The sequence below is a fragment of the Vespa velutina genome, chromosome 14, assembly GCF_912470025.1.
Source record: "Vespa velutina chromosome 14, iVesVel2.1, whole genome shotgun sequence".
NCBI classification, from domain to species: domain Eukaryota; kingdom Metazoa; phylum Arthropoda; class Insecta; order Hymenoptera; family Vespidae; genus Vespa; species Vespa velutina.
The window spans coordinates 4,902,985-4,915,244 of NC_062201.1; the positions used below are offsets into that span (position 1 = coordinate 4,902,985).

General features: G+C 37.2%; 1 protein-coding gene across 14 annotated transcripts in view; it reads right to left on the minus strand.

The window, feature by feature from the left end:
• Positions 1-2,779: 2,779 nt before the first annotated feature.
• Positions 2,780-12,260, minus strand: part of LOC124954090 (protein still life, isoforms C/SIF type 2) — a 29,717-nt gene continuing 20,236 nt past the window's right edge. For all 14 annotated transcript variants that reach the window (XM_047506445.1, XM_047506444.1, XM_047506449.1 and 11 more), the window contains 15 exons: positions 12,042-12,224; positions 11,419-11,673; positions 11,163-11,333; positions 10,888-11,074; positions 10,267-10,533; positions 9,460-9,740; positions 9,171-9,365; positions 8,995-9,103; positions 8,729-8,908; positions 8,545-8,663; positions 8,292-8,468; positions 7,980-8,167; positions 7,483-7,886; positions 7,193-7,414; positions 2,780-7,121 (listed from right to left, as the gene is read on the minus strand). In XM_047506445.1, coding sequence (XP_047362401.1) covers positions 6,943-7,121; positions 7,193-7,414; positions 7,483-7,886; positions 7,980-8,167; positions 8,292-8,468; positions 8,545-8,663; positions 8,729-8,908; positions 8,995-9,103; positions 9,171-9,365; positions 9,460-9,740; positions 10,267-10,533; positions 10,888-11,074; positions 11,163-11,333; positions 11,419-11,673; positions 12,042-12,224 — 3,117 coding nt within the window. In that variant the 3' untranslated portion in view covers positions 2,780-6,942. The remainder of the gene's footprint in view (positions 7,122-7,192; positions 7,415-7,482; positions 7,887-7,979; positions 8,168-8,291; positions 8,469-8,544; positions 8,664-8,728; positions 8,909-8,994; positions 9,104-9,170; positions 9,366-9,459; positions 9,741-10,266; positions 10,534-10,887; positions 11,075-11,162; positions 11,334-11,418; positions 11,674-12,041; positions 12,225-12,260) is intronic.

Below are 12,260 nucleotides of genomic sequence, written 5' to 3' on the forward strand. Positions count from 1 at the left end.
AAATTCGCTAATCTAGATCGCGCAATTTAATCGCCCGTATTTCCTTCATCACAACGTTCAAGATAGCGAAAGTTCAGCGTAATCAAAGGATAACGTTATTCTCGTAGAGAGGTATCGATATCGGCTATTGAAATTAATAGTACGATGACTCGAAACTTTTTACTTGACGCTGAATTACAAGCGATTTTATCGACGTATTCTACCGTGTTTATCAATAAACGTCGAAGATTCAAGCTGGGGACTTATCGAAGCGTCTACAATCTACGTACGTACGCCTCTCTCTCACTCTCTCTCTCTCTCTCTCTCTTTATGTTTCTTTATTATTTTATCGATCGAATGGAAATCAATCGAGTAATTTTTTCTCGGATGACGATGCTAATTTTTTGTCCGTCCATTTTGGGACGAGAAGAAAAAGGAATGTCGACTCCTGCTCGGAGACGCGCCTCGACAGAATTTATACAATAAAATTTATATATAGTAGATAATGCAATAATTCGAGCAACAGAAGGTCCTTCGTAAATTCTTAAATCTGCACGTGTGTGTCGCCTATATTAATTAGTAAGTAGGTTTCTTATTATTTTTTTTTTCGCTGTCAGATCTTAACCGATGCCTTAATTAGTTATACTTTGTGTATGCGCGCTTGTGTGTGTTTCCGTGTACGTGTCCGTGATCGCGTGTTCATTTGTATGTACGGTTTGAATGTGTGTTTAAGTGTATCTTTATATTACATATCGAATCATCGTCTGCTTCAAACTTTTCACACTCGTCGCATATTTCGCGAACATTTCTCTTTCTCTCTCCTCTTCTCTCTCTCTTTCTCTCTCTCTTTCTCTCTCTCTCTCTCTCTCTCTCTCTCTCTTTCTCTTTCTCTCATTTTTTTTGTTTCCTTTTACGAACGTTTATCTCTACGTTAAGGTTTCTTAGACCTTGAAATTACGTACTAAGGACCTCCAGTACTCCACGATGTTTTCAGCCTCTAGTGTCTTTTCTTCGTCAAGTTCCGTCAATGTTTGACTCATCGACGTGTTTCACATGCTCTCTCTCTCTCTCTCTCTCTCTCTCTCTCTCTCTCTCATTCATTTTTTCTCCCATCTTTCTTATTTGCTTCCTTCCTTCCTTTCACTTTTTCTAGGATCGACAATACGGATCATTATCGCGCAATATTCAACAAAACTCTCATTTGGATAGTTTTCTTTATCCTTTTGTTTTCCGTCATGCGATTCGAACTGACTTTGAGAAGCATCGAGATGGAAAATACATGACCATGAATAGCAAACGTTTAGAATCTAATCGTTCGAGAAAAAATAACAATTCTTCCTGTCAATATCTTAATATCGATTGACAACTATTTCTTTTAGTTGTAGAACTTTATACGTAATTATTATACAAATTACAACTAAAAAAAGAAGAAAAAAAAATAATAGAAAGAACCTTTCAATAATATATAAAAACAATCGACGCTACTCGTTGTCAGAGATTTGCATTCCAAGCATCTCATCACGATCCTCGTACACCCTGTTTCTAATATCGCGATTTGACAGGCCTTTGTGAAACCGGGCGTCCGATTTTAAGGAAGAAGAAAAGAAAGAGCTTGCACTTGATGGAGCGCTTTTTATCGATACCAGACTCGGCCGATCGTCAATAATGGATCTATAAAGAGAACTGTATTTCCTTTTAAATCGATCTCTCTTACTTTCGTGTGAACGCGACTTTTCACGTGAACTTGAAGAAAATAATAGCACCCGACGTTAAAAAAAGAAGAAGGAGAAAAAAATGAGATTTAGTTGTTAAAAAACGTAACGGAATTTCGATAGAGATTGTCGTTTGTGCCATTTTAATTAGAGAAAGCTCAACGCGTTATTCAAGGGGACCTGCCTGTTACGCATCGAGATTTACGATTTTACAATATTTATTATTTCGCACGTGTGCGATCATGTCTTCTCAAATTCTCTGATAAGGATCGAACAAGGACCGAATGTGTACACATCCATTGGAGTAAGGCAATAATCGATTACTATTCTAATTAATTTCATAATGGATCAATATTTTTCTTCGAGATTAATTATTCATTTGTAATCGATAATCAGTAATCGGTAACCAATAATCGTGAGAAGAAAAAAATTTACTACGATCTTCATGAAATTTTGAAAGATATCAATGGATGCTAATAGAAAATAATTATATGTATTTTCAATATTTAATGCATTGCTAATTCTTTAGGTCGATCATAATTAATACCGTAATGCTTTTACGATTAATTATTATCGTTCGCTTTCATTATTCATTAATGCGTTACCGATTATTCAATATACTATGATCATTGACGATTATTAATTGATTACATTTTGCCCAACTCCAATACGCACGCGTAAAAATGAAATTTTCGTTGAGATCCGAGATAAGCACCGACGACTTTGTACTGAAATGTGCCTGCACATGTATGTACCGTCTCATAAAAATATACGCTTCGTATTTGAGATAGAATAATCTAAAGTAAAATGAAGTGTACAATCTCAAATGGGCGTTCTATAAGCTCGCCTGTACAGAGAGTAATGGCCTTTAAATATCGCGAATATACATATAAGTTATGTCTGTCTGTCTGTATATATATGTATATGTATAGATCTATTAATAAATACATCATAATAATTACATCACCGACGGATACGCTAATAATTGACGGGATTCTACGAGTATCGATTAAATATCGAATGAGCCAATTTATTCGTTATGAAGTCTAATCGGTACGGAAATCATAACGACGATGCTCTCTTCTGTATTTTTATTCTTTCTTTCTTGGTTTTTTTTGTCTTTTTTTTTTTTTTTTTTTTTTCATTTTTTGCTTTTTTTCTTTTTTTTTTTTTTTTCATTATTAAGAGATCCTTATTTGCGAGTATCGTTAAATTTGCGTTACACATTCGAGTTCGAGATAACATCGAGTTTGATATTTGTTCCCCGTAGATCTCGAAGAGCAAAAATAAAATGTTCGTAATTCCTTAGAATGGAGTACGTTAAATACGGAATTTTCATTTGGCATTATAGGATAATAAAGAAAAAGAAATCCTTTTTGGTCTGGATTTGTCTATGCAGATAATATCCAAGACGCTTTGACGAGATCGGCCGACTTCGAATCACACTAACATAATCGCGTGCTCTCTTTCTTTCTCCTCTCGTCGCGCGCGGCATTGTTGACCGACTTATATAATATATATGTATGTATGTATATATGTATGTATTATATTATGCTTACGAGTGACGTATCCAAACATCAATGTCGCGCAATCATTTAATTCCTAATGTAATAACGATCCGAATCGACAATGTCGAACAACGCTTTTCTCCCCATTTTTAATTTCTCTCTCTCTCTCTCTCTCTCTCTCTCTCTCTCTCTTATAACTTTTTATTTCTAACTCTTCCTCTTTCTTTCTTTCTTTCTTTCTTTCTTTTTTTTTTATTTTTTGTATTTTTTCCTTTATTTTCGACGAACGTAACAAAAGTGATAATAATTAAGTTACGAGAGAAATAAGAATGAAAATCGTCTCTATGACGTCAGTCTACTCGCCACGCTCGAACGGAAGATCGACCTTGCGAATTGTGCGACGACAGTATATATCAAAGTCTGAGTATTAAGTGTACTATCAAATTCCATTAAATTACTAATTAATTCCAGTCCATCGTTAAATACTGGCTGACGATCTTCGGCACGATTGTCATGGCAAGGTTAAGAAGAACCAAACTGGCAACGACGAACTCGAACGTAGTACATACCTACATATAGAAATCTATCGCGACGTATGTACGGCCGGAGTCTCGACGATCTCGAAGAAAAAATCGCAGAGGATAACGCGGATCACGTGGATTAATGGGACTCGAATTATTATAATACATATATATATATATATGGGGGGAATTCCTCCTGTCGATCGTAGGAACGAACTGAATTCTAATCTTGTAGCGTATCCCAACGAATTAATTTATAGATCATTGGATCATTCATTTTGCGAAACATATGTCGGTAAATTATGAAAGTGTTCTTGATTGGAAGTCGAAATTGATATTTATTATATGGACAAATCATGTTTATCGTTCATCTTCTTTTATGTCTTAATTCTAATTATTTCGTCAGGTCAATTTCATAATCAACGACACATATATGTTTATTCGAATATCGACGTTAAAGATTTTTCGTAAAAACAAATATTGCAAGGGATACGAACAGAGATTTATCAGACAGAAACATTTCCTTGTCTCGCAGAGGAATCCTCACGGTGTGCTCGTTGTTTCTTCTTTCTTACTTTCTCTCTCTCTCTCTCTCTCTCTCTCTCTCTCTCTCTCTCTCTCTCTCTCTCTGTCTGTCTGTCTGTCTGTCTATCTCTCTTTCTCTCTCTTTCTTTCTCTCAATTTTTTTATTTACTACCGACACAGAAGTTCACGCGATTTCGTTCGTTCGATAGAATCGATTCGGCGGTTCGGCCGTGCCACGCGCGATTTCCCTAATTAATGTCATCTATTAATCCAAGTTATGTGTTAAACGTGTATGCGTGTCTATAAGTAAGAATGTTTGCGCGAAACGAGTCCGTATAGATTTGCGTGTGTGTGTGTGTGTGTGTGTGTGACTGGTTCCATCTCGTTTCACGCGTATGTTAACGTGTATATGAATGTACGTATATGTATCCGTATGTGTGTATCTGTATTTTTATATTTATATATATTTTTGGTTGTAGGTATTCATCTATGTGGATACTTTCTGTCGTCTAATTTACACGAATTAATCCTTCGATATCGGCTTAAATTTATTGTAATACCCATTAACAACGTGTTTATATATCAGATGTCGTTTAGTTCTGTGCCGATGCTTTTGGTGTTCCTCGTGCTCGTTCGTTTCGCAGTTTAATTTATCAGTTTTCTTTTACTTTTTTTTCCTTTTTTTTTTTTTCTTTCTTTCTTTAATAATAAATTCTATGAGCTCCTTTAAGATTGTTTCCTCTCTTTCGTTTACTTTTGTTTCTTTTCTCTTTTGTTACTTTTTTTTATCTTTTTCTATTTATTAATTTTTTCCTTTATCACGTATTACGACGAGCTCAGTAAGAAATTCGCATTCGACCTCGTTCATCCAAACCATTTCATTTTTTTTTCTTTTTATATATTATAAGTAACGTTAAAAATAAAGTCTGCTATATCGGTGAGGAAGTCCGAGTTCGAAAGCGAGTCAAAGCATATTCTCTCTCTCTTTCTCTCTCTCCCTCTCTCTCTCCTCTTTTCTCTTTCTTTTTCTGTCTTTATTTTTTTGGTTTTTTTTTTTGCGAAACTAACCCGGGGAAACCGTGGTCGACGAACAATAAAATTCATAAACTTCCCCTATCCCAACCCTCTTAGTTCCCATATGTATAATATATATATATATATATATATATATATATATATATATATATATATATATATATATATCTATATATACGTATATATTATACAAATACATAATCATATATATATATACATATATATATATATATATTTGTATATATAATATATACGACTTCTTTTAATTGATTTTTTATATCGCTATAATTACTCGGTACATCGTCGTTTTTCTCAGATCTTTAAGACTTGTCCTTCGTTATAGTGTGTAATAATAATGATAATAATAATGATCATCGGCGTGAGGACGATCACGATAATGCCAATGGCGAATACTAATAATTATAATAATAATAATAACAATAATGATAATAATGATAATAATAATAAGTAATTATAAATAATAACAATAGCGACGATGATGATAAAAGTAATAAGAATAATGACAAAATACATAATGACGATAATAATAATTAAGTTGTAATTGTAAGAACATCATCATCATCATCATCATCATCATCATCATCATCATCATCATCATCATCATCATTACAATATATACACAGGGTCGATCGGCTGACGCTCTGCACTTTGCCGTCCACGCGGAGAAACACTCGTGAAAGTGGAAGGAAGTGTTATCTCGTCTTTTTTTTATCTTCTTTCTTCTTTTTTCCCTTTAACGGCGATTGAAAAAGGAAGTTACCCTATCAGAGTAATATGTTACGTAGGAACGTAGGTGCGGAAACGAAAAAGGGACGACAAAGAATCTCGCATGCGATGCGAGAGCGTTTACGCGCTCTAATAATTTATCGCGCTGGCGCTTGATATTCCGCTTCCTTCTCACATTCCCCGTGAATACTTTTCGGTTCACGGTGATTAACGTTAATGATGTTTTTCGAGCGGCAACGATACCGTATCACGGATGGACGCGCCGTCGGACAATAAACGGAGAGAAACCGGATCGCGAATGACACGATCTATGAACACGATCGAGCAAAGAAATTGTCGACGTAAAGTAAAAAGTGACCGATTTATTTTCTCGTGATTTCTCTTATTGCAAACACGAAAATTCTAATCGAATTTTATTCAAATACGTGTGTATACGGAACATAATGTTGGACATTTTATGTTGCGTAAACTGTGATACGTAAAAATACGTACGTATTTTGGGGGAATGGCGAAGATCGTGCGGCACTGACGATGAGAGATGGCCGACGACATAACGTTGTTGTTACTTGGAAGAGCAAAATGAAAAAAAGGAAGAAGTATGTGTACCACATTTTGCAGTAGGAGGAGCGGATTATGTCTTCGTTTTGTTTCGTTTATGCGTACCGCGTGGGCGGCGAGCGAGATTTCATAATTAAATCACAGGCTAATTAACCTTGGTGATAACTTGATGTGTTTCTTAGCCTTTCTTACTATCAGCCTCTCACTCTCATTTTCTCTTTCTTTATCTTTCTCTTTTCTTCTACCCTTTTACTTGTCATCGTCTGGCCTTATGCATTAGCAGAGTAATCGTTCGTTCGATAATTCGAACTTAACAGATACTTTATTTAACGAGTTAGTCCCTGACTAGTTTGAAACTTAAACGTGATTATTAAAATTAGATTGTTGAGCACAATTGCTGATCTCTATGAGAGATTTCCGTGAGGCGCTGTGGCTCGAGGTCATGTCCGTGAACTCGCCGGCCGACTTACCCTTTCTTGGTAACGTCGTCGCCTCCCCGAGCGACGGTAATTCTCGGGGCTTCCAAATTGGCGAACCTATGCAAAGTATGTCATTACATACATATATCCGTATATATTTAGGAGTAATTTATTACCAAGCGTCTTACCAAGCTCTTTTACTGCAATGGGTTGATAATTCTCTGGCTGATGAGAAGACTGAATGAGCCTGGCTTGGCTGCCAGTACTACCTGCGGAAATGGTCGAAGTAGTGCTCAATGTTAAATGATTTGGTGTACGGCCCAGATTAGTCTTCTTCTCGCCTAAAAAAGCTTGAGAGTCCTCCTCTCCTTCTGACTTCGTCCCCGAGTCCATTTCAACTTTTACTTCGCCTAAATTCGAGATAAAAATGACGATATCAATTCAAAATAAAAATAAGTTTATAGAATTCGTAGTTTACCTGAAGTATCGCTTATGGTCTTGCTTCTCGTACGAAAGATTATCTGCTGTTGACTTATAGCTGTTTCCTCCATATCTTTATCTTCCGAACTTTCATGCTCCACCGATTGCTTAGAATGACTGTACTTTCGCTTGGCATTGTGCGAATTGCTTAACAATTGCTGTTTTATAGCTTTTTTCGACAACGTTCCCGTAGCTACTATCGTGTTACCATTGCCATTTTGACCTTGCACCTGAGCCGCTTGCTTTTCAAATTTTTCTACGTGGCCAGTCGACATTCGAGGTGCGATCGTAATCGGTGGTTGATTTAGATTTTGTTTCGTCGAAGGAATGCTCATATTTCGGACCGATTCTCGTATGATTTGTCGAATTGTCTTTAGGAACGCATTTCTAAATTCCGTCGTACTGAAAAGGTACGATATTATGTCCAAAAATAACGTTAACAAGATCGTTATACCGGATAAAAATTATTAGATGACTTTAAACGATGAACCATACCTATTGGAAAGTACATATACTTTTTCCGATCTTCTCTGTAATTGACTTCTGAGATGTATCAACTCCCATAGGAAATGCGATTCCATATCTTTAGCTGAACTAGCTCTTACTTGAACTTCGGTAACGGGAATCAAAACTTGATAACGAATTATTTCCACCTCGCTGGAATTCGCTTTCGTGGAAACTCCCTGGAGATTATTGGGTAAATTTTTTACTAGATCGTTCGCATAAACATATATGTATATATATATATATATATATATAATATAAGTCTATATATATATAAGTATAAGTCTACCCTTCAAATATTACCATGAGCTTTTTCTTTTGTCTTAATCTCTCCTTACACAGGAACACGACAGCGGATTTGAAAACGAAACACATGGCGTGCAATTCCAAGCCTTTCTTTATCTTTCCAAGAAAGTCCGAAATGTTTAACCACTCGACACCGCCATAATACAAAAGATCTCCAGGGCTCAAATCAATTGGCTGGAGAAAGCAAATTTACTGGTGATGCATAGGCACGCGTATGATATTATTATAATTATTATTATGTTTTATTAACCTGTTTGCAAGATTTTTGATGTTGCCTGAAGAGATGATCGAAAATAGCTCCATATTCCTCGTGAATCCTTTGCATTTCGTTAATGTGCTCCGCCACTTTCTCCATACCTTTAAGGGCCTCTGAAATCGATCGCTTTACGTAAGTACCATAATCTAATTATATAATTCCCTATTGCATCTATTACCTATCAAATGTTGATGCTCTTCGCTTCGCTCGTCTGTGAGATTTCTAAGTTGTTGCAAAAGCAACGGATATTTGAGTATTCTTTGAATGGGCTTTATCAAGTACGATTCCAATGTCGAAGAGTGCTGCTGACGCGGATTTCTCGCTTGCAAAAACTCTTGTAAAGCTTGATTTCCTTCGTCTATAGGTAATAATTGAATTGGTTCAGTGAGTTTGTAATTATTAAAATCATAGATCCTTACTCGTAGATTTTACGATTACACTCACTTGGATGTAAAACTTTTTGGGCCTTCGAATGGCTGGCGCAAAACGAGCTGTATAGCTTGAAGTGATTTACGTAATATAAGAAGGCACTTCCAATGGAAAACAGAACACCCTATAATAAGGGAAACGATTGAAGATCATTTTGATTCGATCAGCCATCGTACGATCTCTTTGTTTACCTTAAATTGACTAGGATGATCAAAGCTGTTAAAGTCCGTCTCCATCTCAATTGCGTGATCAAGATTTTGGAGGAACTGCCGTTGAAACGTGACTATCTCCTGGATATTTCCAAAAAGTGCATTTATCTCGGCGTTCGATAGGAAGGTCTCGCGTTTAAGGGGCTCTAAATAGTTTTCCAGCAAATTGTTTAAATTCTGTAACACGAGATATCATTGATTAAAAACATAAAAAAAAAAAAAAAAAAAAAAAAAAACGATCAACACTCTGACTCATCTATTTTAATCGTACCTTTACGTAAGTTCGTTCAGTCTCGATCAGTTCTAATATCACTTTCTTTAGTTTTTCAGCGTCGCTCAGCTGCCTACTCGGTGTTAATGCTTGCGAATGCGTACTCACGACGCTTCCGGTGGGACTCGACTTTCTGGTCTCACCGGGCGATCGGCAAATACCCGTTACTTGTTCCGCCGTTTTTAATAAATTCTCAATCTCGAATGAATTCGTTCTTGACGTTTGCTTGCCATTTTCTATGTGCGAGGTCGTCGTACACTCTTGCATGAGACTTTCTTTGCCTGGAAAATCAATACGGACAGGATGCACCTATAGAGCGAATCGCATGGGGAATAGCTCGAATTGATCCTTGAAGGAGGGAAAGGAAATATTTCTCGATATAATATGTTGACAAAGAAAAAAACATTTTGATAATTAATGTAAATTGATCGAGCGTATTATCAAATTGAAAACCGTGATAACGAAAGATCCTGTGGATCAAGATAGAATTTCTCATGTTTCGTTGCGCATTATAATGTTTTTGCACGTAAGTTCTATTTTAAAGATTCATCCGCAATATGGAAATGCGACGAAAAAAGTCCGAAGGGAAGATATAATTTTATCGATCTCGAATCAAGGCCCAGCCGTTCCCGCGTTCTATTTTTTCTCTGTTGACGGTCAAAGGATTATCGTCGCTTCATTAGACTCTGAACTAATGAGATCGTTACAGAGTGAAGAACGAAAGGCCTCGAGAAATATGGATAGAGTGTCCTGCAATGCATGAGGACACCTAGGTATAAGAGACGATATAAAATTAAAAAGACTCACTCCATCCGGGAGCTGGTACTATCAGGCCGGATATCATTTCCTCGCTTATGACTGGTGGATCGGATGGTGGAGGAGGACAAACCAGGCTTTCGATGATATCGTCGGTGACTCTCATGATGCCGGTAAGATCCGGTGGTTCGGTTCTCGAAGATCTCATCATCATACAGAGACCGACTTCTTCTTGGAGAACGCTTTCCAAATACATCATGTCCAAGTCACTTACTATTGCACCGTTGATCACCATTATCTCATCGCCCTTAATAATGCCTGAAAGTATTACGTTATCGAATGGTGCGAAGGATAAAGCAAGGGGATTAAGATAGACGCAGGAAGAAACATACTTAGGGAATGTATCATTCCATTTTACTATGGGCCGTTAAAAGAAGACCATGAAGAATAAATAAGCACTATAAGAGCTTGTATGTCAAAGCGTATTCCGATAACTTTGTTCAAATGTGCAGTAAAGCGTAACGAATCGGTCTTTCTCAATGACATCGATATACGCGCTGCCACTTGGCACGATTAAAATAATATCGTTAAGGTCGTTTCTTCTCACACTCCCGCATTCCCGAACATGACCTTTAAAACTCATGTTCGTTGTGATATTAAATCAAGACTCACCGTTCTGCATAGCCACACTTTTATCTTCGACTCTGCTAACGTAACAGCAAAGCTCGTCCTGTCGATCAGAATTTTCGATGAGTTCGGCCTCCACGGAGAAGCCCCACATTTGTTCCAAGGTGTTCCTTTGCAATTCCACCTGATACAAGATCTTTGCGCAGACCTCGACGATCTCGTGCGTATGTAACTGAAAGCAACGATGACGAGAAACATTTCATGTTTAAGATAATTTTCTGTCCTCGAAAAAGTTTCTCCCATAATTATCGATAACTTACATAAGTTTCGATCAGATCGGTTCTATGTGGTACAAAATAATTGTGGTCCTCCATGTCACGTCGTTTCTTCACCCGTACAAAGTGTTCCATCGGATTGAGATTCTTTCTGTTACAGGCACTCGCTAAAAATTCTTCTACCGTCATAGCATCGCGTAGAAAAACCGAAACAAGCTAGAAACCGAGGATGCAACGATCAGGATGTGACATACTCACCATTTCCACAACCATTATGAGAGGCTATACTAAGAATAATTACCTGATTATCCGGCACGGATACTTTAACAGTCTTCTCTTCGTCTCTAGAGGATATTTGGAGTGACCTTCGACTAGATCCGCTGTTCGACCTAGATAAAAGTGGTGGTCTTCTCTTGGTAGCGCCACGGCCGGCTAACAAATTGTTCAATAATGAGGGACTTCGTGCGCAAATGAATGCATGGAAGGACGATACGGTGAAGACACCCAATTTGTTCAACGTCTGCTTCGTCGCGCGAGATACGTGTGTCAGTAGACTCTGTTATAAAAGAGAAAGAGAGAGAGAGAGAGAGAGAGAGAGAGAGAGAGAGAGAGAGAGAGAAAGAGAGAGAGAGAGAGAGAGATTGAAGTAATTGTTTCTGAGACGAGCTGAAATTTACGCTCAGCGTGCCTCGTCCTCTTAACTTCGACGATGTTAATTTATTGGAAATTACACAGCTACAGTTCCTGTATATTCTATTTACGTTCGGTCGATATGACTACGCGCATCGCGTTTACTGAACCAGGATAAATCAAAATCTTCTTCTGCAAAAGTTTCTTGTTCCCTTGTGCAACAATAAATCGTGTGAAAAAATACGAACAAAATTGAAGCAATTTTCTCGCTATTTCGAGGATATAATTACTGACCTTCGGATTAGGTAATTCCCCGCTCTGCAAACTGGCCATATAACATCTCAAACGGAATTGCTCGCAATGAAGACGTTCCAGATTTTCTTCCCACTGTACTATTTGATTGTTGATTTGTTGCTTCGTCTCGACGTCGGACACGACGGATTGCTGAAGATCGGCCATATGTTTCATCTTATGATCCTATATAAAGGAGATTAAGCTGAATTTCGCGAAAAG